This window comes from Gopherus flavomarginatus, chromosome 3, assembly GCF_025201925.1.
Source record: "Gopherus flavomarginatus isolate rGopFla2 chromosome 3, rGopFla2.mat.asm, whole genome shotgun sequence".
Classification (NCBI taxonomy): Eukaryota; Metazoa; Chordata; order Testudines; family Testudinidae; genus Gopherus; species Gopherus flavomarginatus.
In genome coordinates, this window is record NC_066619.1 from 81,614,778 (window position 1) to 81,638,693 (window position 23,916).

General features: G+C 39.0%; 1 protein-coding gene across 2 annotated transcripts in view; it reads left to right on the forward strand.

The window, feature by feature from the left end:
- Positions 1 to 15,070, forward strand: part of SLC12A2 (solute carrier family 12 member 2) — a 121,931-nt gene extending 106,861 nt beyond the window's left edge. The window contains exons 20-27 of one of the 2 annotated variants that reach the window (XM_050945617.1): positions 812 to 952; positions 2,560 to 2,607; positions 4,766 to 4,888; positions 5,517 to 5,628; positions 7,542 to 7,628; positions 9,834 to 9,969; positions 10,970 to 11,037; positions 12,142 to 15,070. In XM_050945617.1, coding sequence (XP_050801574.1) covers positions 812 to 952; positions 2,560 to 2,607; positions 4,766 to 4,888; positions 5,517 to 5,628; positions 7,542 to 7,628; positions 9,834 to 9,969; positions 10,970 to 11,037; positions 12,142 to 12,277 — 851 coding nt within the window. In that variant the 3' untranslated portion in view covers positions 12,278 to 15,070. The remainder of the gene's footprint in view (positions 1 to 811; positions 953 to 2,559; positions 2,608 to 4,765; positions 4,889 to 5,516; positions 5,629 to 7,541; positions 7,629 to 9,833; positions 9,970 to 10,969; positions 11,038 to 12,141) is intronic. The other variant, XM_050945618.1, reaches the window with a different exon arrangement.
- Positions 15,071 to 23,916: the final 8,846 nt, after the last annotated feature.

Below are 23,916 nucleotides of genomic sequence, written 5' to 3' on the forward strand. Positions count from 1 at the left end.
TAATAGGCAGTTCTGCCACCCCTCACTAATGTAATACCTCATGGCAGGGATCATATGTTTCTGACAGCTTTACCAGTGGTCTCAAACTTAAGGCAGTCTCAACAGGCTGGATCCATTGCTTACTTAACTGATAACTTCTGGCTGAGAAATCAGTTTTTGACCAGGTTTTTTAACATTACTGTGCCTTTTTCTATTACAATCAATCAATAGTTAACTACCTCTGTTAGTGTCATCTGTTTAAAAATGGCCTTTGCCTGAGCTTGTCTGCTGAAAGGAGGTGTGTTCTTACTCACTAGATTTTGGACAAGCCACCTTCAGCAAGCATCTTTATGGAAATGTTGTATTGTGACTCTTAATATTTTTGGGAAAATGCTCAGCTTGAGATAGAAATTGATCAGAGATTTTTAGGATCTATTTTACACCAAAGGCCCCAAGTTTCAGTTTCCTTCTCATACTAACAATTTGACATAACATAAATGTGAGTATTTGAACTCCTTATTTTCTTCAGCTCCATACAGGTGAATTAGCTCTGTCTCTACAGAGTGACATAGTTCAATGCCTATAGAATTTGAAAAGAGATAATCAGGGACTAAACTAAAATAATTCCTTACTTTCAGAGGTTGAATTTATATGTATGTAGCATGTTACTGCTGTTCATTAAGTTGTACAAAACAGTTGATTTTCTCCAGTGCTATATCTTATAATCTATTACATCATTAATTATCCATAAAAGATAATTTTTACAAGCTAAAAGTATGTTTAATGGTTCAATCATAAATTATATCAATATTAATAATTTATCTCTTCACAGAAGAATTACTGTCCTCTCAAGAGAAATCTCCAAGTTCAAAGGATGTTGTAGTAAATGTGGACTATAGCAAAAAGACTGAGACAGACACATCTAAGGCTTTTTCTCCACCATCCAGTGAAAAAACTCCTGGTCTACATAAAGGTAACTTTCTAATGAGCTGTGAGATTGGACCATAGTTTTTGCAACGTTGAATTACAATAGTATTTTTTTTTCTCTTGGAGTTTCTGGGCATTTATGCTGTCTGCGTATTACTTGAGTAGTCACTTTAAAAGTGTAAGCAACATTTTTAAAACCTTGATGCATAAAGTAAGGCTCCAAGATCTTCGGCACCTAAATAAAAAGCTTGGGTTATTTTTTGTAGAGGTAATGGTAACTGAAGGCACTCAGTACTTGTTGAAAATTTGGCCAAATCTTTATATGCAAGCTTAACTTTAAGGCAATCAAGGTTAAGAAACATTGGCCTTTGTCATGGTATAATTCCCCACTCTGAACCTTAGCGTCCAAAAGATGGGGTACCAGCATGAATTCCTCTAAGCTCAATTACCAGCTTAGTACTTGTAGCACTGCCACCAACCAGGAATTCCAGTGCCTGGTACACACTGGTCCCCCTAAAACCTTGCCCGGGGACCCCCAAGACCCAGACCCTCTGGATCTTAACACAAGGAAAGTAAACCCTTTCCCTCACCATTGCCTCTCCCAGGCTTCCCCTCCCTGGGTTACCCTGGAAGATCACTGTGATTCAAACTCCTTGAATCTTAAAACAGAGGAGAATTCACCTTTCCCTCTTCTTCTCTCTCCCCCTCCCAGACGCTCCCTGAGAGAGAAAGTAATCCTAACACAGAGAGAAAATTAACCTTTCTCTCCCTCCTTTCTCCCCACCAATTCCCTGGTGGATACAGACCCAGTCCCCTGGGGTCTCACCAGAATAAAAAAACAATCAGGTTCTTAAACAAGAAAAGCTTTTAATTAAAGAAAGAAAAACATTAAAAATTATATTTGTAAATTTAAGATGGAATATGTTACAGGGTCTTTCAGATGTAGACACTGGGAATACCCTCCCAGCCTAAGTATACAAGTACAAATTAAAATCCTTCCAGCCAAATACACATTTGCAAATAAAGAAAACAAACATAAGTCTAACTCGCTTTATCTACCTAGTACTCACTATTCTGGACATATAAGAGACTGTATCAGGGAGATTGGAGAGAAACCTGGTTGCATATCTGGTCACTCTCAGAACCCAGAGAGAACAACAACCAAATTCTAACAGAGCACACACAAACTTCCCTCCCTCAAGATTTGAAAGTATCCTGTCCTCTGGTCAAGTGACAGCCAGGCTCACTGATCTTGTTAACCCTTTACAGGCAAAAGAGATATGAAGTACTTCTGTTCTATTAACTCTTACTTATCTGTTTATGACAGCCTTAAACTGGAACATTTAATTAAATGTACATTAAGAGAACATTTTTAAAATGATTCAAGACACCTTGCATTCTTATATGGAGGAAATATTTTTCTTGTCTTTTTTTAAAGACAAATGCTATGGCTATGTGAAGTATTAACACATTTGAAAGAGGTAATTCTTATTGCAGGATATGTTGGACCTCATCCATGTTGTGGTTATTTTCTCATGGTGTGCTGCTTCATTTTATGTCTCATTTTCTGAATGTGTACACTACTTTTATCTTCATTAACACCACAAAGGATATTAACCTTTTATTTTGTATTTTTTTTTAAACATCTTCCAGAGGAGGAAGAAGATGGCAAGACTCCAACACAACCACTGTTGAAAAAAGGCAGGCATTTCCATCTTTTTGTTACAATCCATTTTTTCCATACTGCTACCTTCAATTTTCTTTTTTTCTCACTCCTTTATGTATAGAGTATCAACCATGAGGTGGTATCCTGGATGTCTGTTTAACTTGGATTAGAAAATTCAGGGGTCAAATTGTGCTGGTAGAAAAAGGTGGTCGTACTCTAAGTCCTCCAACAAAATAAGCTTTCTTCACATGAATTGGCAGAAACAGTGTGCATACTAGATGTGTATATGTTCAAAATATGATTGATTGTGCATGTTTGTGAGGTTTCCTGAACTTGGTTCTGCCTCAGTGGGGTTTGAATGTGTCCATGAAGTCTGTTGGGTTCCTTGGTGGGGCTCACATGCCTCTCTGGGCTCCATTATTTGTGGTGGAGGGGAGGAATAAGTAATTGTACTCTCTGAAATGCTGCTCAGTCCTGGTGCCAAACTTCTGATTCATTCCTTTCTGTATAGATTTCAAGAAGATCATCATTATAATATCTGAGACATCACTCAGTAAACTATGCAGCTCACTTTATGCTTCCACAAGCAATGAAATGGTTAACAATGTTATACTTTATCACATTTGAGCATCTTAGTGAATACTTCAGTGAAATGAGTGGGGCTATTCACACTTTTCAGAGTTATTGTTCCAGGCTCTCCACAGATTCGGGCAAACATTGCTTAATCAGTTATCCTCAAATATGAAGGGAAAATTTCTTCAGAATTATCATCGCTAGAGAACTTACCTTTTTTAAATGAAAGCAGAGATTGTGAAGCACAAGATGGTGGCTTGGGAGAAGTGCCAGTGTGCTGTACCATTCTGTACTGACCTAATTCGAGCTCTGTATAAATGTATTTATTTAGTCAATTGTAGTTTACAACAGGAATATTTTTGGGTTTGTAAAATCAAATTCATACCGTTTGGCCTAGAACAGGGATAGGCAATCTATGGCACAGGTGCCGAAGGCAGCACGCGAGCTGATTTTTCAGTGGCACTCGTGCTGCCCAGGTCCTGGCCACTGGTCCAGGAGAGCTCTGCATTTTAATTTAATTTTAAATGAAGCTGCTTAAACATTTTTAAAATCTTATTTACTTTACATACAACAATAGTTTAGTTATATTATAGACTTCTAGAAGGAGACCTTCTAAAAACATTAAAACTATTACTGGCACACAAAACCTTCAATTAGAGTGAATTAATGAAGACTCGGCACACTGCTTCTGAAGAGCCGACCCCTGGCTTAGAAGCTAAATACCAAGTGAAGTGGCTGGCTGCTGTATCCAAATCTAAATTTGACTGAGAAGGAGGGGTTGTTTTTGTTTTGTTTTTTTAATCCGTCCATTTCACTTCTGAATAAACCTAATGGACACACACAGTCATTTTAGTTTCTTTCTCAGTTATATCTATAGCCTCATTATCTAACTAAAAATGCTACCTTTTTAATTACAGCAACTAAATGTTTTGTAAAATTTTTCTAAGCCCTGGAACCTACAAAACCACCTTATTCTGTACAAAGTACTATATAAATATTCAGCATCAAAATGGACTCTGTTTGCAGTCTTAACTTCCTTAATGCATTTAACTATATATTTCTTTTTTTAAATGTAAGACATTAAAATAATACTTCAGAAGCTGTAGTTTTCTAAGATTTTTGTCATGGTAAAAAAACTTGACAATATTAAAGAACCTACAGATGTGTTTTGGTGAAACGAGCAGCAGGTCCTTTCTCTTCAGTATGAGAGATGCATGGAGCAGCAACCGTACACCCACTGTTGCTCAGAAGTATGTTTTTTGATGTTTGGACCAGATTGTAGCTATAAGTGTGGGGAGAGAGAGAGGGTCTTGCAAACTGTGCTTATCCACCAAAGGTCTGCTTGTTGTTCCTGCTCAGTTTTTAATCTTTCAGAACAGCCAGTTTCATCAGCTGGTGAAGTCTTGATAACTCTTTAAACTTATCTCTGTGTGCATTTTTACAAGTCCATTTTAGCAAACTATAAAGTCTGGAGTTAAATATTTTTAAAGTTAGAATTTTTTTTAATAATGCAAATATTGAAAAATTTAGCAATACTACAATGCTGAGTTTGAGACTGAGGAGATTAAGCAACAGTTTTAAGAAAAACTTTTACAAATTCTCTTTTTCTCAATTTGCTAGACTCGAAAGGCCCACGTGCTCCTTTAAACTTGGCTGACCAAAGACTTCTTGATGCTAGCTCTCAGTTTCAGAAGAAACAAGGCAAAAATACTATTGATGTCTGGTGGCTTTTTGATGATGGGGGTAAGATAATTTGTGATGATGGGCTATGTTTTAGTCGTGAGTATTTTTAGTAAAAGTCATGGACAGTGCTGGGGAGGAGGGTTGGTGGGGCTTGGGCTGGCTCCCCTACACAGCAGCAACCCCAGCTCCTAGCTCCGTGTACTGCCTCCTCTCTGCCCCAAGCCCCGGATCTGCTGCTCCCATTGGCTGAGAACTGCTGCCAGTGGGAGCTACGGGGGTGGTGCCTGCAGGCAGTGGCAGCACTTGGAGCTATGAACTGAGGGAGAGGAGTTGCTATCACCCTTCCTGGGAGGCCCCCCCAAGTAAGCGGTACCCAACACCCCAGTGCTGAGCCCCCCACACACCTCCAAACTCCTGCTGCTGGGAGGTGGGGGGGGGAGGCTCCCAAGACTGCCTCAGCAGTGGCCAGTGCACTTGACCCAGGGCTGCCCAAGCTGCTCAGGCGGCCCCCAGGTCACGCGCACCGGCCTCTGCAGATGTCACGGAGGTCACAGAATCTGTGATCTCTGTGACAAACATGGAGCCTTCTTCATACCATATATAAATTGTGGATTTACGCTATTAAATAGAAAGATGGCATTGCATATTAACTACTCAATGTATTTCTAAATATTATGGTCTACTGCAGGTTTGACATTGTTGATTCCTTATCTTCTGACAACCAAGAAAAAATGGAAAGACTGTAAGATCAGAGTGTTTATTGGTGGAAAAATAAACAGGATTGATCATGATAGGAGAGCGTAAGTTAACCTTAAATTTTAAATGAAACATATGGTATTATGGAACTTGGTAATCATGCACAATAGATAAATGTTTTTCTTATTTAATAATGACCTTTTCCTGTTACACTTGAATTGGGAGGTACCTGAATGCTAATCAGTGTAGCACATGATCATGTTGTTTAAAATAACAAACAGCATTTGAAACATTTTAAGCTACTTTAAGCTTTTGAGATGTAATCATAAAGAAAATTTTGCCTTTACTACTGTTTTTTTTCCAATTTGGCAAATACTTTGTTTCTTGTTTTTAAAGGGAGTGTAAACTAATATGACCAACCACAATAGGTTATAAATGTTGACTTGCATCACAAAGCTAAGTCTAAGAACCATTATGATGTTATGTTAACTACCCCACTTCTGCAAAGTTAGAATAGTCTGTTAGGTTAGGGAAACATCTAGATACAAAACTGATAGGTGCCAGATATCCCATCTAATATGGTAAAGAAACAGGGACCCAAATTGGCAGCCGTAGCTCACCTTAGTAAGAAACGCCACAGAATTGGGCCTTAAGTTAAGACAGGTCTACTGAGCCCTGGAATATTTACAATTTTTTCTCATCCTTTCCCTAAAAGGTAATGCAGCACAGTTAAGGGTGACTACAGAAGAGTTTGACTATTTAGTTTAGGATGGGACATGCTTATTTAAAAAAAAAAAAGTGGCAAATTTTGCCCCTATACTGTACATATCCTTAAACAGAATGAGAAGGCATTCAAGAAACTGAAAGGTACGTTAGGGTCTTAAGATCGCTCTTGTCAGAATTACAGTGGCACTGATGGCATATCTCAATGTTTTCATCATAGATCTCTGCAAGGCTGCTGCCTGAAATTCTGTACACACTTTAACACATCACTAATCTCTTGATATGGCGTTTAGATTTTCTGATTACTTTTGGAGGGCAGTTCACCAGTCTTGGCTTAAACTTTTTAACAAGTGGGACTAGAAAGAGACCACTTGGAAGAAGAAGAAAATTATTCTAGTAACTACAGCTCCTCAAGCGTCTCTACATAATCACAATTCTCTCCCATCTTTTCCTTAGAGTTCTACTCTCTTAGGACTCTTGGGTTTAGCGGAAGGACTGAAGAGGTTGAGACTATGGTCTTTTTATAATCTCTGCTCCAAATATTTGGTGCCATGCAAAGGTTTTTGTATGGCCCCAATGCGTACTATGTTTCAGACAGTTCCAGATGCTCAGCTACATCCTGGTATGTTTTTCTGAAAACCCTAACACTTAAAGAAAATTAATGCTGCATTTCTGGTGATGAGAATTAAAAGTTTGGAAAGTCTGTTGGTTCTGTTCTGTAAAACAGCTGTCTGGTTTACAAATAATTTATGTTATATGAACCTTTTGGCATAACTAGAATGATCCCATTGTCCAAAAGTTATGTTGGCTTAAGTACATAAAACTGTGCTAAATCTCCTTCTGCATCCTCTGATGAAGCAGTATTTGTTTGAATTACTATTAAACATCTGGAGACTGCATTTAATTTTTATTGCAGGAAATCCGAACTGGTGATGATCAGATCACAAACTAAACATTTCTTTTGTGTTCAGGTGTCTCAATTTTTTATGGGCAGTTTTCAGTGAAGTGTTCAGTTCCTTAAAAACTTTAAATACCTTGTATTAAGCATACTTTGAAATGAGCCATCCAGACATGCAAATGTCTAAACAGAGTATTTGTATGATTTTTGTTGAAACCCTTGCCATGCCTCACTCTCTACTGTTTTTATGCTTACCTGGTGTAGTTCCAAATTTGTTTGTTTGTTTGTTTGTTTGTATGAACGTCCATGTCTCTCTGTGCTGTAAAAACAGCCCTATAAACATGTTAACTGACAAAATATATTATTTAACATATATCTATATTTCTTTAAATTTAGAATGGCTACTCTGCTCAGCAAATTTCGGATAGACTTCTCAGACATCATGGTACTTGGGGATATTAATACAAAGCCAAAGAAGGAAAAGTGAGTTGAAAATGTTCCAGAAAGATGCATCATCTACTAGTTGCATTCTTAATTTTCTATTGTAACATGAAAAGCAATATTTAATTCAGTACATATGTATTTTGATAACTAAACTAGATGGTTACAAAGACACAAGCGTTCAGAGAATAGTGCAGGTGGTGAGCTCCTCGTGCCAAGAATTCAATATCAGTTTAGAATCTCATAATTAGAGAGAGACTACGAAAGTGCTAGATTCTAATTTCAACAAAATGAGCAGTTAGCTACAGTAATTCTACCCTAATTGAAAGATGATAGAAACTAAGATAAAACTTGAATATACTTATCTTATCCATACTCATATACATCTCTAAACCCAAAATAATGATTATATAGCCGGATCTTTAAATCAATTGTGTGTCAGTATTAATCAGCTCAGTGAATGCATGAGAAAATCCAAGTCCTGCTGAAATTTTCTTATCCAAAGAATCATTAAATATTTCTACGTCTCAAGCTTGAACAATTTGGCTGACTGCATTTGATTCCTAATACTACTAGTGCCGTTTTATGATGGAATGTCCTATAAGACCTAAGAGGTCAGAAGATTGAGCATCATCTTCCACCTGAAATCTTGTCCAAAATATAAAATATGTGTCTTTGAAAATTCCTGTAGCAGAGTAATCTGAGCCAGTTGCTTTTCAACAAAGCCTGGCAGGTGATGGAAATATTTGTCTAGAATTCCTAAAATGAGTTGTACATATTTTTATTTTGATGGATAAGTATTAATCATCAGAAACTTTTTTATTAAAATATTTAAACTATATATTGTAGATGAGCAAACTAAATAGCTTCCTAGATTATCACTAGTGTTTGTCTTTTAAATATCCTAATTGATATGACAGCTGTTATGGGCAGATAAAGCATTTTGAGACACATGTATGTTATCTTCAGAGACTCACAGCAGAAAATGGCACAAAGTGATGCAGAATTTAACTCCAAAGGTGCCTAAAGTGCAGAGTCTTAAAATTCAGCCAGTGGAGGAACTGCTCAACCATTTTGAAAATCAGGCTATTGAGCTTTCTGTCTTTTTGGCTGTACAGTTAGGGACATTTTTGATCTCAGGTAAATTTTGATATGCACAGTAGGTATGAGCCTTGAGCACGTCTTGAGCAAATTCCCTAAATGTTCCCTGATGTGTCAGAATTCAGGCATCTCTGCAGTATGACCCATCCATGATAAATTTACTGAGCCAGGTTTTCTGCCCTGTGAAATCCCATTTGTGCCTGTCCAGTAGCACAAAAAGTGGATTTAAAGTTACTCTAAATGAGCTGCTGGGAATTCCCACAGAAATCTCTGAATAGTGTACATCTGTCTATCACCTTTTCATAGCCCCATTAGGTAAGAAGCATGCTTGGGGCAGGAGTGACTGTCCAGAGTGTGCTGAGTTCAAGTAGCCTAGATGTACTTATGATGCATGCTGCAGTGAAGTTTACTAAATTGTGAAGTATCTACAGAGAGCTGACTGCATGATAACAGAAGTAGATTTTTTGTTTTTCTTGTTTAATACTGGTGACCCATGGAGTTAGTTTCATTTCTTCTCTCTGAGATCATGTGTTGTGTGATCTACGCGGAATAATAAAATTGTAAAATGTATTTATCCAAAAGTTTTGTCATCAAAACTTAATTGAATTCCAATTTCTCTCATATCTACTTGAGTTAAATTGATGGCTGTTTTTCACTCTTCTTCATTTCCTTCTCATTACATTTCTAGAAGGATGATACTCTCCCTCTTGAAGCTTTTAATTTTTTTTTCCTTTTTCTTTTTCTTTAAAACTTTTTTTTCTTACATTTCTAAATGGAGTTGAAGCCAATGTGGCACTTTCTTCTCTGTTAATGATCTTCAGTCTAGATCACTGTTAGAAACATACAAAATTGATTTGTTTTAACTTTTGAAATCTAAAAGACAGTTCCCACAGTATTAAGTTTAAGATAGTTAACATCTGATTAAAATATTGATATTCATGGGTACTATTTATTTATCTTTCACAAACTAGCAGGTTTCTAGTATCAAAACAAAAGAATGAGAATTCCAGTTGACATTACTTCTGGTAATTAATCACAAAATATACAAGAATTGACTTATTTTTCTGTTTCACGGAAAATCACATACACTGAAAAGAGTAACAGTATCTATTTTTAATGTGAACATTGGTTAAAAAATCCTTCTAGTATTGCAGCTTTTGAAGAAATGGTTGAGCCATTCAGACTTCATGAAGACGATAAAGAACAAGACATTGCAGATAAAATGAAAGACGATGAGCCTTGGAGAATAACAGATAATGAACTTGAGCTTTACAAAACTAAGGTATCCCTTTATGCCTTTTAATTATTGTGTTGACTGATGTTGACAAAGAGTGGTGCTCCTACTGTGTCCCATGTACCCCATTTTAATGAGCTGCTCCATTACAAAGTGGGTATGGTGTGAGTAAGTTAGGTAGGAAAAGTTCACTTGCTCAGTCACCGTTGGACAGCAGGAAATGCTCCCCGAGGGACCTAAGTCATCAGTAATTGCAGAAATTAATTTTAAAAGGCATTTCTGACCCCTACAATTAAAAAGATAACCTGTATGGGTATATACCAATGCAGTGTTCTTTTCCTGAGTCTGCAGCCAGCTTGATTGCTTCTGCAAATATAAACACAGGGAGACTAACAGCTGTTACAGTCTACTGCTTCTGTTCAGAAGCAGAGCAAATACAATAATTAGGTAAACTTGACTTTTGAAGAAGCTGGAGCTGGGAAGAGGCTGAGGACCCAAAATGGTGCCTTGAGAAAGGGGTAGATTAGTACAAGAGACTTGGATAGTGGGCATAGGCCTTCACAGCACTATTTAGAATGCTGAGGGAGGGTAGAGTGGCGGAACCTCACAACAGGAGGTTCTAGGATATCGATGTGTGTGGAGCATGGGGAAATAGGAAGAATCTTCTTCTCCCTTCCGTCAGCCAGAAGTTCGCCAGGATGAGGACTTCAATTTTATAAGTTGCTAGCTAGAAACTTACATGAGTGTTCAAAAACAGAAACCTTGGAAGGAATCCAGCAACCTCTCTTGTTCTAGGCAGCTGAGGAGGTAGAAGTTTTGATAGAAGGGACATATGTTTACTTTATAAACCTGAGTGATTTATTAAAAGTTGGAGGGAAGGAGGCACTATTTTAACAATACAGCAATCCATTTTCACATCTTTTTTTTGCACATTTCTTGAGTAAATGAGAATTGTACTTGATTCTGGATTGTTGAAATAATGAATAGATCTCCCTAACAAGTTTTGGGTTGATTTTTATTGTTGTTTTTTCCTCCTTTTAAATTACAGAGCTACCGCCAGATTAGGCTAAATGAGTTGCTGAAAGAACATTCAAGCACAGCTAATGTAATTGTAATGTAAGTAAAGATTGACTGTTTTTATAGTTTTTATACTACTTTCACAGTGATACAGTAACAGAGTTACGGTATCTGTTTATAGGTAATACAACGTATTTTGTGTATTACCCTAGGTACTGTCTTTTAGAGTACAAGGTAGAATTAGAGAGAATGCTTTGTAATTTGCCTTGTAATTTGCCTTGTAACTCATACAGGCATTCTGCTGCTTGTATATTAACTGCTCTCCATCTCCTTCAAATGGCTGTTTAAAAACAAAAATCTTCCATGAAGCCTTCCATCTACAGTTACCACATATCCCATTTGCCTATATTGTACCTGTCTCTACATATTCTTTTGTACTGTTGTCCCCACTTACAGTACATTTGGATTACAAACTCTTCAGTGTAGAAATTCTTTTTAATTTCACACGTCCTGCTCTCTGTACAAAGCCATGTAAGGTTTCAGTGCTTTCTGAAGCAGTAAAAAGATGAAACTTGAGCAATAAAAAAAACGATTTAACTGGTTCCAGTGAGGCAAGAATTGAAGGATTCTGCCAGTACTCTGGAGGGGTTGGTGGGCAGAGTAATGTAACTATAGACTGTTGCAGTCTGAAGCAAAAACGTTATCTTGTAGCAAAACAGTCACTCTCCAAATCTTGGCCAAGTGAGGAGAACCATTCTGAATTAAGCCACGAGTGAAGTGCTGATTCCATCACCTCCCCAGTCCCACCCCCAGAAAATTCTTGATATGGAGCCTAAGATTTCAGGAGTGGGTAGAATTAAGGTGAACCTTGAGATGCTAAAAAAATAGATTACAACTGAGTTCATATAGCAGAGTATGGGGTTTGTTTGTTTATGGTGGTTTTTGGTTTGGTTGGGTTTTTTTGTTTAAGACAATTTTGGCTCAGAAGTAATTAATTTCTTTTCACTCAGGTTTGTGAACTGACTACATGTAGCCTAAAATAATGAAAATGTTATAAAAATGGGTTAGAATTAAACATTTAGTGATTTCTACCTTATTTCAAATTGTATTTTTGTATTTATGCAGTACTACTAGTACTCTGACTTGCTTTTTAAACCAGTCTTCATTTCCATTTCCTTTTTTTCTTTGTTCTTCAAATTGTAGGAGTTTGCCAGTTGCACGAAAAGGTGCAGTATCTAGTGCACTATACATGGCCTGGTTAGAAGCTCTGTCGAAAGACCTGCCACCAGTCCTCCTTGTTCGTGGGAATCATCAGAGTGTTCTTACCTTCTATTCCTAAACATACTGTGCAACATGCAACTGTTATGAAATGGTACTTCAGTGCCTGGAAGGGAGTGACTAAACGTAACATCACAAAGGCAAAAAGTGACTCTTCTTTCACTGTTCCACTGACTTGAAAGCACACAAGGAAAGTCACTGTATTTCTAAAGTTGTGAAATCTTCAGTTTTATTCAAATTCTTCTATAACTTAATCTTGCTTAATGAGGGAGGATTCCTTGTTAGACTGAAGAACAACAAAACAAGCTTTTTCTTTGCTACTTGAATAGCAGCAATAAAAGTGTTTATTATTTTTGATCAATGAAAGGATTATAGATTTATAAAAGCCTTTTAGCCTTGAGGTGCCTTCTGAAATTAACCAAACTGCATCCATACACCCGATTTTGTAAATTTATATAGAATGTCAAAATCTGCCTTCAACTAAGACTTTAGATCAATCCTCCTTTAGTTTCTAGTCTCTTCCATCTTACAATAAAATTAATGCTGCTTTTCAGTCTTCCATTAAGCTATTATTTTTAGTACTGTATGTTTTCTATTCAGAATTTTGTAATGATATCTGTTAGATTTGAAACAAAGGTAGGGCAAGTCAGTTGGAATAAAAAAACATAATGGTTTTGTGCAAGACGTAGTACTGCTGAACATGTACCGTTAAAAGTAATTGTGCTAGATAAATGATGGGAGGCCCCATTTCTCAGATTTGACATTGTGCTCCTCTTTCCATTCAAAATTTGAGATGCGTGTAACTTTGGCTACCTTGGTGAAGGTTAGTGTGTCAGCCTTTACTCCAGCTCTAATATGAAACTATTCCTGTTGTAGGCTGAAGATAGCTTTTTGGATTATTTTAGTTTTTTGAAAAGAGGATCTGTCTTAATTCTTGGCCTTCAGATCTTGGTGTCATTCACTTTATTTGAAGAAAGTGTTAACTTAGGGCTTGAAGGAACAAATATGAGCAATGTGATGCCATCTAAGAGAATACTGTAAACGCTATGTGGAATCTCGCTATGCCATCTAATATAAAATGTAAAAACTAAAATTCTGAATCTTTCATCAAATGGTGAAATGGACCACTAGTTATTAGGGGAGATTTTTTTAAGTCAGTTCATTCAGTTGTCAGACATTACATTTAGTCTTACTAAGTAAATACTCAGGCTTAATCTAGAAATTTAGATGATCATACATGATACTTTACACATTTTTCATGTTTGTTTAATAAAAACTGCCAATTTATGTGTCCTTCCAGTGTATGTTTTGACTACTTTCTAATTTAGTCTTCTAACACAAATAAAAACCTTCCCTTGAGCCTTTATACAAAGGCGGGTAATGTGAACTATTTTTAAAACTCCTATATATTTTTCAGAAAAGGATTGCCTAAAAACATTTCACAATGTCTAGATATTAGTATTGGGCATGTTACTGGGTCACATTGCTAGTGCTTCAATGATTTTCATTGACATTGATCCATAGAAAAGGTATATATTTTTATGCTTAAAGTAGCATTATATTAAATACTCAGTAATAGTTCCTTTTGAAGGACAAAGCTATTAGTCATTGTGAAGTATGATACAGCTTGAAGTAATTATAATTGGAGATGTGTTCTACGCTTTATCCACTGTGCATACTGTAGTCAGGTCATTGGTAAGTCACAAAATATCTCCATTTTTGCTGTTGGTTTCAACCAGTCTGGATCTGAATTGGTTAAATTGTTTCAGTTTTTTTAAAAGCAACATGTTTTGCTGCCAAGTACAAAGTAAATTAATGCTAACATGGGCCTGGTTAAGTCACAATTTATAATCAAACAAATTCTAATAAAAGTGCTGTTTAATTACAGAAAGAAAAAAAATAAGGTAACAGTCTTGTGTCTGTTACAGGTTTTGCAGTGCTTGTTGAGGTGGTAGGGATGTCTCATTCAGTGAACATGGAATTGTTGCCATGTTTTGGGGGTTTTTTGTTTGTTTTTAAACAGATGGACAATAAGGCATGAACTTAGTGCTGCTATCTTGAAAATGTGCACAGGTACACTTATTTAAAGTTTTGTCCATTCAGGAAATCATTGCTTGTTATCTGTAATGCAGGAACCAAATGAAGTGTGTGCATACATGCATATATGTGTATAAAATTATATAAAATATATCTAAATATGCATTTGGGAATGGGGAGGGAATTGTAGTCTGTGAAATAATGTAGGATGCTTTTCACATATGCACTCTCAAAACTTCACTAACACTAGACACCAGATCTACAATTTCAAGATTTATTGTAACACTCTAATAAACTTCAACAGTTATTAGTAATTGTGAGCAACCGATGTTAGCTAGTGACAGTCATTCCAATTTCTATTTAGTCTATAAGAACTTTGATTTTGAAGCCAATTTTTTTTAAGTTACAATCATTGTTAATGACTTGAAATATAAAATTTCTCATTGACACATGGCAATTGCATTATTTCTGTTGATGAAATTTCTTTTTATCGGTTTAGAAAGAGCAACCATAGCTGAAGAAATCAATTTATTTATTTTTTTGTTCATTTGTTTGACTGTATTTAGGTTTCTTTACTTTTACATACATTCTTTTTATATGCTTTTCTGACATGACATATTTAAAAATGAACGATGGAAATAATTTAAAGATTTAAGCTTGGTTGGGTATTTAGTTATCCACTGGGTTTGAAAATGTAATATTTTGATAATACTGTACTATAACTGTCACATGCTTTTCTAATGTTTTAACATTGAATATTGCAGTTACTACTTTGTACAAGGGGACACTGCAATAAAAGGAAGTGAATTCAATAAAATTGTCTAACATAGCCTATTTTTATTGAAAAAAATTGTTTGCAATATTTTTAGTCCTTTCCTGATGCATGACAAGCATGCTATATGATTACTGATATGTGAATTTGTGTCCTGCAGTTTTGTAATGATGTCACATGACCACTATTATACTAAATATTATTTCTAATTACCACACCGCCAGTGAATGATTTGGGGACACAACTGGTGGTGGTGACAAGTGGCAGACCTGTTCTCTACTAAGTTGTTAAAATGATGTTAATTGGCTTAGAAAGGAATAGCATCTATCCTTCCTTAGCTGAATGCAGAACCTTGGAAGGGAAGATATGTTTACACAGAATAACTCCTCTCCCTCCAAAAAACACTACTTTCCTCAAAGTCCACTAGAAAGAATGCAGACGTACCCTAGTATATAGAATGTTGATGATATATTTATTAAATGTTACATTAGATACATGAAAACGTACTCACAATAGGTATGTTGTTTGTTTCTTTGCCTCCAAATGTATTAGATGTAACTCCTAAATATTTTTTTTCTGACAAACTGGACATGTATATGGCATAGTGAGAAATAATCTTTAGGAGACTCCTTTGGGAATAACCCCCAATATTTCCATTTTACCCCTCTATATTGTGTATTAAGGCTACATTTTCATTGCTTTCTAGTGACAATATGGAGAGAGAAGAGTATTTATTACCTACTTGTGAGTTTTTTAATTTTATCTCTATCATTTAAATTGTCATGTTAATCTCCCAAGTTTCTAAGCTTCTAATTTGAAAACTAAGAAAGCATGAATAAGAATGAGAACTCTTATTTGAAAGAACCAGGCAAATAATTAGGTTCTCAAACAATGACTCCCCCAAGAGAGCTGGAGGACTTAGCCTCCTTAATTCATTTTGGAATTTTTCAGATTCCTAGTATGAATGATTGGATGAGAACAAGAATTCTTATTGCAAAAAGAATCCCTGGTGAATCCAGAATACCCCTATTCTTTGCCTTTGCTTTGTTGAAATAGTTCCTGACTGTTTAAAATAAAATACTTTTTTGATCCATTTTCAAGATCTATGCAATCAACCCATGCCCACACAAAGCGGTTGGCTGAGGTATGAGAACTGAGTTAAAGGTGAACTGCAAAGCAATATTTGTTTTGCCCTTTACAATTACTCCTCGGGGAATTCCGAGCCCCTATGGGGGCGCAGAATTCATACTGTCTGCAAATTTCTTTACTCCTCTGCAGAAAAATGTTAGATACCAAAGCTGTTGGATTCATAGGGCAGAGAACTGCTTTAAGGAGTTGTCATATGCAGGGGGAAAAAGTTTATCTGGGGAAAAGGAAGAGTATTGCTGTGACCCTTGCCTTCTGTAGGGACCAGTTGTGTGTTTAAAAAAAAAAAAATCCGAGAGAAAAAGGTATTTGCTTTTCTCGTATATAAAGAATACTAATGCTTCTGATAACTGGCTTACATTAGTGGTTTTTGAATGGTTGATACTTGGCTTACATTAGTGGTTGATACTGATACTTGATACTGATGCTTGGCTTACATTAGTGGTTTTTGAATGGTTAGGTTATCTTACTGCTTTTTTAAAAAAAAGGTTCTTTAAGAAAGAAAATAAATGTATTGCACATTTACAAAGAAATTTAGCTGTGAAGTGTCATTTTTCTGCAATCTCTCTTCATTGAAGATTATATAACCATTCAGCTGAACAAGTGTTCTCTTTTTTAGATGTTGTTGTATAGAAGAATTAATATAGACATTCCTAATTGTGCAGGTATTTAGGATTTTTTCTGGGTCCAGTCACAAGACAATCATACCACATGTTACCATTGCTAATATGTACAGAACGCAATTGAGGAACAGCTACTGTTAGATTTAGGTCCTTAGTAGAATTTTCTCTTGAGAAGATTTACCATTGACATCTACCTGTGAAAGTCACGCCAGACTTAAATTTTACCAGTATCTTCTCTGCTTATGGAGTCAGTAATGTCAGAGTTAAGATTCCAGGAATCATTCCATGCAAGTCTGTTTTATTCCTTTCTAATTTTAATAGACTTCCTTTTGGACCTGAAATAACTAATGCTTAGTCACAACTCACTTATGGAGTTGGTTTACAAGTTTTGACAAATTTGTGAGCATTTTAGAGTTATGCAGCTGTTAAAAATGTTAAATTTTATTGTTTTGATGGGCTAATACATGAAATGTCTGATTGTGATGCATTTAATCCTCAGTGAAAATACTTGCTTTTGAAAATCTAATATTTAATCATTTTACTATGTACATGAGCTCAGATGTGAGCTGAATGTTTGTTTTCTAGTGCCTACATCCTATGCAGTGTGCATATATATGATATATCCTTGAAGAACAGTTACTTGGTAGGTGACATTGACTTCAAATGGATCATTTTATATGAATAACTGCTCATCAATCTGCCCTCCCCACCCAGAATGTATAAATACAGTGTGCTGATCCTGATAGGACTTCCATGGAACACACTGGTTGGTACATTGAGACCTTAAGAGAGCATGGAATAGATGGGCCTGTGCCAGTAGCTGTACAGAGCTAGAACTGTTCCCTACCTGAGTAGTCTTCCCAGCTCACCACAGGAGGGTGATGCACACTTCAGGACAATTCCTGGTATTAGGAGAGAAGACCGTTCCTTAAGAGTGGGTCTATCTAATGTATGTACCATAGTATCAGTATACTTTGCAATCCTTAGCTTATTTATCTTCAATAACCCTGTGATGTAAGTGTCCCCATTGTACATCCAAGGAACTGAGGTGTAGGAGCAAATGTAGGGAGAGCACAACTGAAATAGGGGACCCCCAACAAGCACATTGGGTAAGAGATTGGTGAAACACAAGAGAACGCAATATAGGGAGGAAGGTAGGACCGGGAAGGGAGAGCTAGTGGGCTTAGAGCAAGCAAATGTGGCAGAGCACACAGAACTGAGATCAGGAGAGCCCAGGCCAGTCACTATGGTCAAGTTCAGAAGTGGTGGTGAGATAAGAATAATGAACAAGATTGAAGGAGATGAAAACTGGGAAGGGAGAGAATGGAAGATGTTTTAAGGAAAAATGGGTAAAATAAAGTTAAAAATAGACAGAAGTGCCTACCACAGTTGACACTACAGCCAACTAAACAGTAATTTACAGCACCAATCACTTCTGTAGGTATTTCACAAAGTATGCAAAGATGTCCCTGTCCCAAAGAGCTTATAACCTAAATTGTGGACTTTATTTATATGCATATTTTAAAAGTTTTTGACTGTAGAGAGGGAGAGGTGAGTAAGATTTTATTTTTAGAAGACAGGTTTGCTTGGGAGTGGGTGCTGTTTTACTGGAAATCTTTTTTTTTTTTTTTTTAAGTCTAGTAAGATATATCTGATATTTCAAACATTTTTCCTGAACTCAATTTAAATTGGTACCACTCCTCTACAAACTCCTTGCTTTTCTCCATCTAACTTAGCAGAACACTAGCTCCAAAAAGAGTGGAAAAATGCTCCAAGCTGTCCATAGTGCAAAGATTGAGGAAGTTTGGCACCAGCATGATTTTCATGGGGTATGTCTACACTACGAAATTAGGTTGAATTTATAGAAGTCGATTTTTTTAGAAATTGATTTTATACAGTTGATTGTCCCCACTTAAGACCATTACTCAGCAAAGTGCGTCCATAGCTACCAAGGCTAGCGTTGACTTCCGGAGCATTGCACTGTGCATAGCTATCCCACAGTTCACACAGTCTCCGCTGCCCATTGCAATTTTCGGTTGAGATCCCAATGCCTGATGGGGCAAAAACATTGCTGGCAGTTCTGGGTAAATGTCGTCGTCAGGCCTTCACTCACACTCTCCATGAAAGCAAAGGCAATAAATCATTTCTCGCCTTTTTTCCTGGGTTACCTGTGTAGGCAATATACCATGGCAAGTATGGAGCCCGTTCAGCTCCCTGTCACCGTATGTCTCCAGACATGGTACTGCATTGCTACACGGCAGCAGCTCATTGCCTTTTGGCAGCAGACGACCATCGTTGTCATCTCCTAGGTGCTCTTTTAGCCAACCTCTGGTGAGGTTGGTCGAAGGATCCTGGGCAGATATGTGTGTTCCTGGCTGGCCTTGGTGAGGGTGGCTGGGGGTGCATGGACATAAATGGGAGATGATGATAGACAGCAGTTGTACTGCATCTTCTAGCACGCAGCTAGGAGACGATGATGGCTAGCAATTGTACTGCATCGTCTACTGCCAGTGCAAGATGTATAAGAGAGATGGAGTGGATCAAAACAATAAAGAGACCAGATTTGTTTTGTATTCATTTGCTCCCCACTCCTACCCTCCATGAATAGGAGGGGGGAGAGAGGGATAGCTCAGTGGTTTGAGCATTGGCCTGCTAAACCGAGAGTTGTGAGTTCAGTCCTTGAGGGAGGCCATTCTGTGTGATAACACTGTAACCTGTGTCATTAGTCTCCCCTCCCTCTGTCAGAGCAACAGCAGACAATTATTTTGCGCCTTTTTTCAGCGCAAACACGATAGCACGGCAAGCATGGAGCCTGCTCAGACTGCCGCGGCAATTATGAACATTGTAAACACCACACGCATTATCCTGCAGTATATGCAGAAATAGAACCTGCAAAAGCAAAACCAGGCAAGGAGGTGATGGCAGCGCAGTGATAAGAGTGATGAGGGCATGGATACAGACTTCTCTCAAAGTACAGGCCCTGGCAATGTGGACATCATAGTGTTAATGGAGCAGCAAACTGGTGGGACGGCATAGTGTTGCAGGTCTGGGACGATTCCCAGTGGCTGCGAAACTTTTGCATGCATAAGGGCACTTTCAAGGAACTTTGTGACTTGCTTTCCCCTGCCCTGAAGCACAAGAATACCAAGATGAGAGCAGCCCTCACAGCTCACAAGTGAACTGCGATAGCCCTGTGGAAGCTTGCAATGCCAGACAGCTACTGGTCAGTCAGGCATCAATTTGGAGTGGGCAAAACTACTGTGGGAGCTGCTGTGATGCAAGTAACCAAAGCAATCAAAGAGCTGCTGATATCAAGGGTAGTGACTCTGGGAAATAGGGGATGGCTTTGCTGAAATGGGATTCCCTAACTCTGGTGGCATGATAGACGGAACCCATATCCCTATCGTGGCACCAGAGCACCAAGCCAGCGAGTACATAAACCCAAAGGGGTACATTTCAGTTGTGCTGCAAGCACTGGTGGATCACAAGGGACATTTCACCAACATCAACGTGGGATGGCCAGGAAAGGTACATGACGCTCGCATCTTCAGGATCTCTGGTCTGTTTCAAAAGCTGCAGCAAGGGACTTTCTTCCCAGACCAGAAAATAACCGTTAGGGACGTTGAAATGCCTATAGGTATCCTTGGGGACCCAGCCTACCCCTTAATGCCATGGCTCATGGAGCCATACACAAGCAGCCTGGACAGTAGTTAGGAGCTGTTCCACTAGAGGCTGAGCAAGTGCAGAATGGTGGTAGAATGTGCATTTGGATGTTTAAAAGCGCGCTGGCAGTTTACTGTCTTGGATAGACCTCAGTGAAACCAATATTCCCATTGTTATTACCACTTGCTGTGTGCTCCACTCTATCTGTGAGAGTACGAGGGAGATGTTTATGGTAGGGTTGGAGGTTGAGGCAAATGGCCTGGTCACTGATTACATGCAGCCTGACACCAGGGCAGTTAGCAGAGTACAGGAGAGCATGGTGCACCTCAGAGAAGCTTTGAAAACCAGTTTAGTAACTGGCCAGGTTACGGTGTGAAAGTTCTGTTTATTTCTCCTTGATGTTTCTCCTTTGTTTCCCCCTTGGTTCACTCTACTTCCCTGTAAGCTAACCACCTGCCCCTTCTCCCTTCGATCACCACTTGCAGAGGCAATGAAGTCACTGTTGCTTTACATTCATGCATTCTTAATTAATTCATCTCACAAATAAGGGGATAACTGCCAAGGTAGCCCAGGAGGGGTAGGGGAGAAGGGCAGGACAAGGCTGCACTGCACATTAAATCTTATTGAATACCAGCTTTCTGTTGCTTGGGCAGTCCTTTTGGGGTGGAGTGGTTGGGTGGGCGTTCTTGGGCATATGGGTGAGGAGGCTATGGAACTTGGGGAGGAGGGTGGTTGGTTACACTGGGGCTGTAGCAGTGGTCTGTGCTCAAGCTGCCTTTCCTGAACCTCAGCCATACACCAGAGCATATCAGTTTGTTCTTCTAGTAGCCTCAGCATTGCCTCTTACCTTCTGTCACCAAGCTGACGCCACTTATCATCTTCAGCCTGCCACCTGTCCTCGCATTCATATTGTGCTTTCCTGGACTCACATTGTCTGCCTCCACACATTCTGCTGGGCTCTTTCAGTGTGGGAGGACTGCATGAGCTCAGAGAACATTTCAGCGTGAGTGTGTTGTTGTTTTTTTTCTCCTTCTAATCTTTGCTGGCCTCTGGGAAGGAGAAGATAGTGTGAGCGTTGCACCATTTGCAGCTGGTGGAGGGGGAAAAAAGGGAGAGTGGTAGTTAAAAAGACACATTTTATAGAACAAAGGGTAGACTTTTTCATGGTAAACCTTGCTGTTAACATTACATAGCACATGTGTTTTCGGTACAAGGTTGCATTTTGCCTCTTATTAAGGGTATGCCAGTTTGGTGTGAGAGAGCTTTTATGCAGGGTCGGGCAACAGAATTTGGCTTTCAGGCAGCCATGGTAAGACAGAGTCTATTGGCTTCTTTAACCTTCACAACGTGGGAATGGTTTTAAACAGCAGCGCCCTCATTTCCCATACCAAGCAGCTGTTGTGTTGGCCATTTAAAAGGAGGAGGGGCTGCAGTTTTCGGGTTAACATGCAGCACAAACCCAACTAATCCCACACACACAAATCTCTGGGATGAGCGCTTCACCCCTCCCCCCATCATGTGGCTAACAGCAGGGAATATTTCTGTTCAGCCACTGGCGAACTGTCCAGCAGGAAGGGGCTTCTCTGAATGTCCCCCTAATAAAATCACCCTATTTCAACCAGGTATCCAAGAATATCATCACTCTCCTGAGAATAACAGAGACAGATAAAGAACGGATGCTGTTTGAATGCCAGCAAACACCGGGACCATATGCTGCCATGCTTTGTTATGCAGTGATTCCAGACTACGTGCTACTGGCCTGGCATGGTAAAGTGTCCTACCATGGAGGATGGAATAAGGCTGCCGTCCTCAAAACCTTTTGCAAAGGCTTTGGGAGTACATCCAGGAGAGCTTTATGGAGATGTCCCTGGAGGATTTCTGCTCCATCCCTACACACATTAATAGACTTTTCCAGTAGCTGTACTGGCCGCGAATGCCAAGGAAAATTTAATCATTAAATGCTTGCTTTTAAACCATGTCTCATATTTACAAAGGTACACTCCCCAGAGGTCCCTTCTGTGCCTGATGGGTCCGGGAGGCAGCCTTGGGTGGGTTTGAGGACTGAGTCCAGGTCCAGGGTGAGAAACAGTTCCTGGCTGTTGGGGAAACCAGTTTCTCCGCTTCCTTGCTGTGAACTATCTTCAACCTCCTCCTCATCTTCCTCATCCCCAAAACCCGCATCCCTGTTGTGTGCTACTCCATTGATGGGGTAGTGGTGGTTGCACCACCTAGAATGGCATGCAGCTCGTCATAGAAGCAGCATGTCTGGGGGTCTGACCCGGAGCAGCCGTTTGCCTCTGTTTTTTTTGGTAAGCTTGCCTCAACTCAAGTTTCATGTGGCACTGCTGCGAGTCCCTGTTATAGCCTCTGTCCTTCATGCCATTTGAGATTTTTTTCAAATGGTTGGGCATTTCGTCTTTTGGAACAGAGTTCTGATAGCATGGATTCGTCTCCCCATACAGCAATCAGATCCTGTACCTCCCATTCGGTCCATGCCGGGGCTCTTTTGTGATTCTTGGACTCCATCATGGTCATCTCTGCTGATGAGATCTGCACTCACCTACAGATCACCATACTGGCCAAACAGGAAATGAGATTCAAAAGTTCCTGGGCCTTTTCCTGTCTACCTGGCCAGTGCATCTGAGTTGAGAGCACTGTCCAGAGCGGTCACATTGGAGCACTCTGGGATAGTTGTCAGAGGCCAATACCGTCGAATTGCAACCCCACTACCCCAAATTTGACCTAGTAAGGTCGATTTCAGCGCTACTCCCATCATCGGGGGAGAGTACCAAAATCAATTTAAGCAGCCCTTTAAGTCAAAAATAATGGCTTTGTCGTGTGGATGAGTACATGGTTAAATTGATCTAAAGCTGCTAAATTGGACCTAAACTCATAGTGTAGACCAGGGCCCGGATTTCCTTTGGGTGGGCTCTAGGGAACCCAGTAGTGACAATGTGCTCTGGCCCTACCTTCATCCATGGCTGAGTAGCAGTGCTCTACTTCTTGTAGCAAAATGTGGTTTAGAAGTGATAGCATAGCACAAGTGTTTCCTGTCTCACCTCTAACATTAGTCTGCTGCTGCTGCTCCCAAGAGCAGTGTAATATATGTATTTATCAATGTAGTCCTAGGTGACTGTCCAGGGTAGTACATGACCAGTTAAAATTAAACTGAAGCTCTGCATTTACACTAGGAAAAAGGTCAAGTTCAGATCAAGTATAGTTTTTCACTAAGGCCAACCTAAACATGGACAACTTTTCCTAGTCAAGGCAAACCCTCAGGTGGACTGCTTATAGTTGCTCCTTTTAGGTACCAGGGGGTGCTTCAGCACTTCCTGAGCAGAGCCCCAGGCCTGCTGAATGACATCTAGCTCTGAAGGCATGGCCATTGCCAGCAGCAGCATGGCAGTAAGGGTGGCATGCCTTCAAAGCTGGGTGACCAAGGAGCAGAAGTTGATGGCT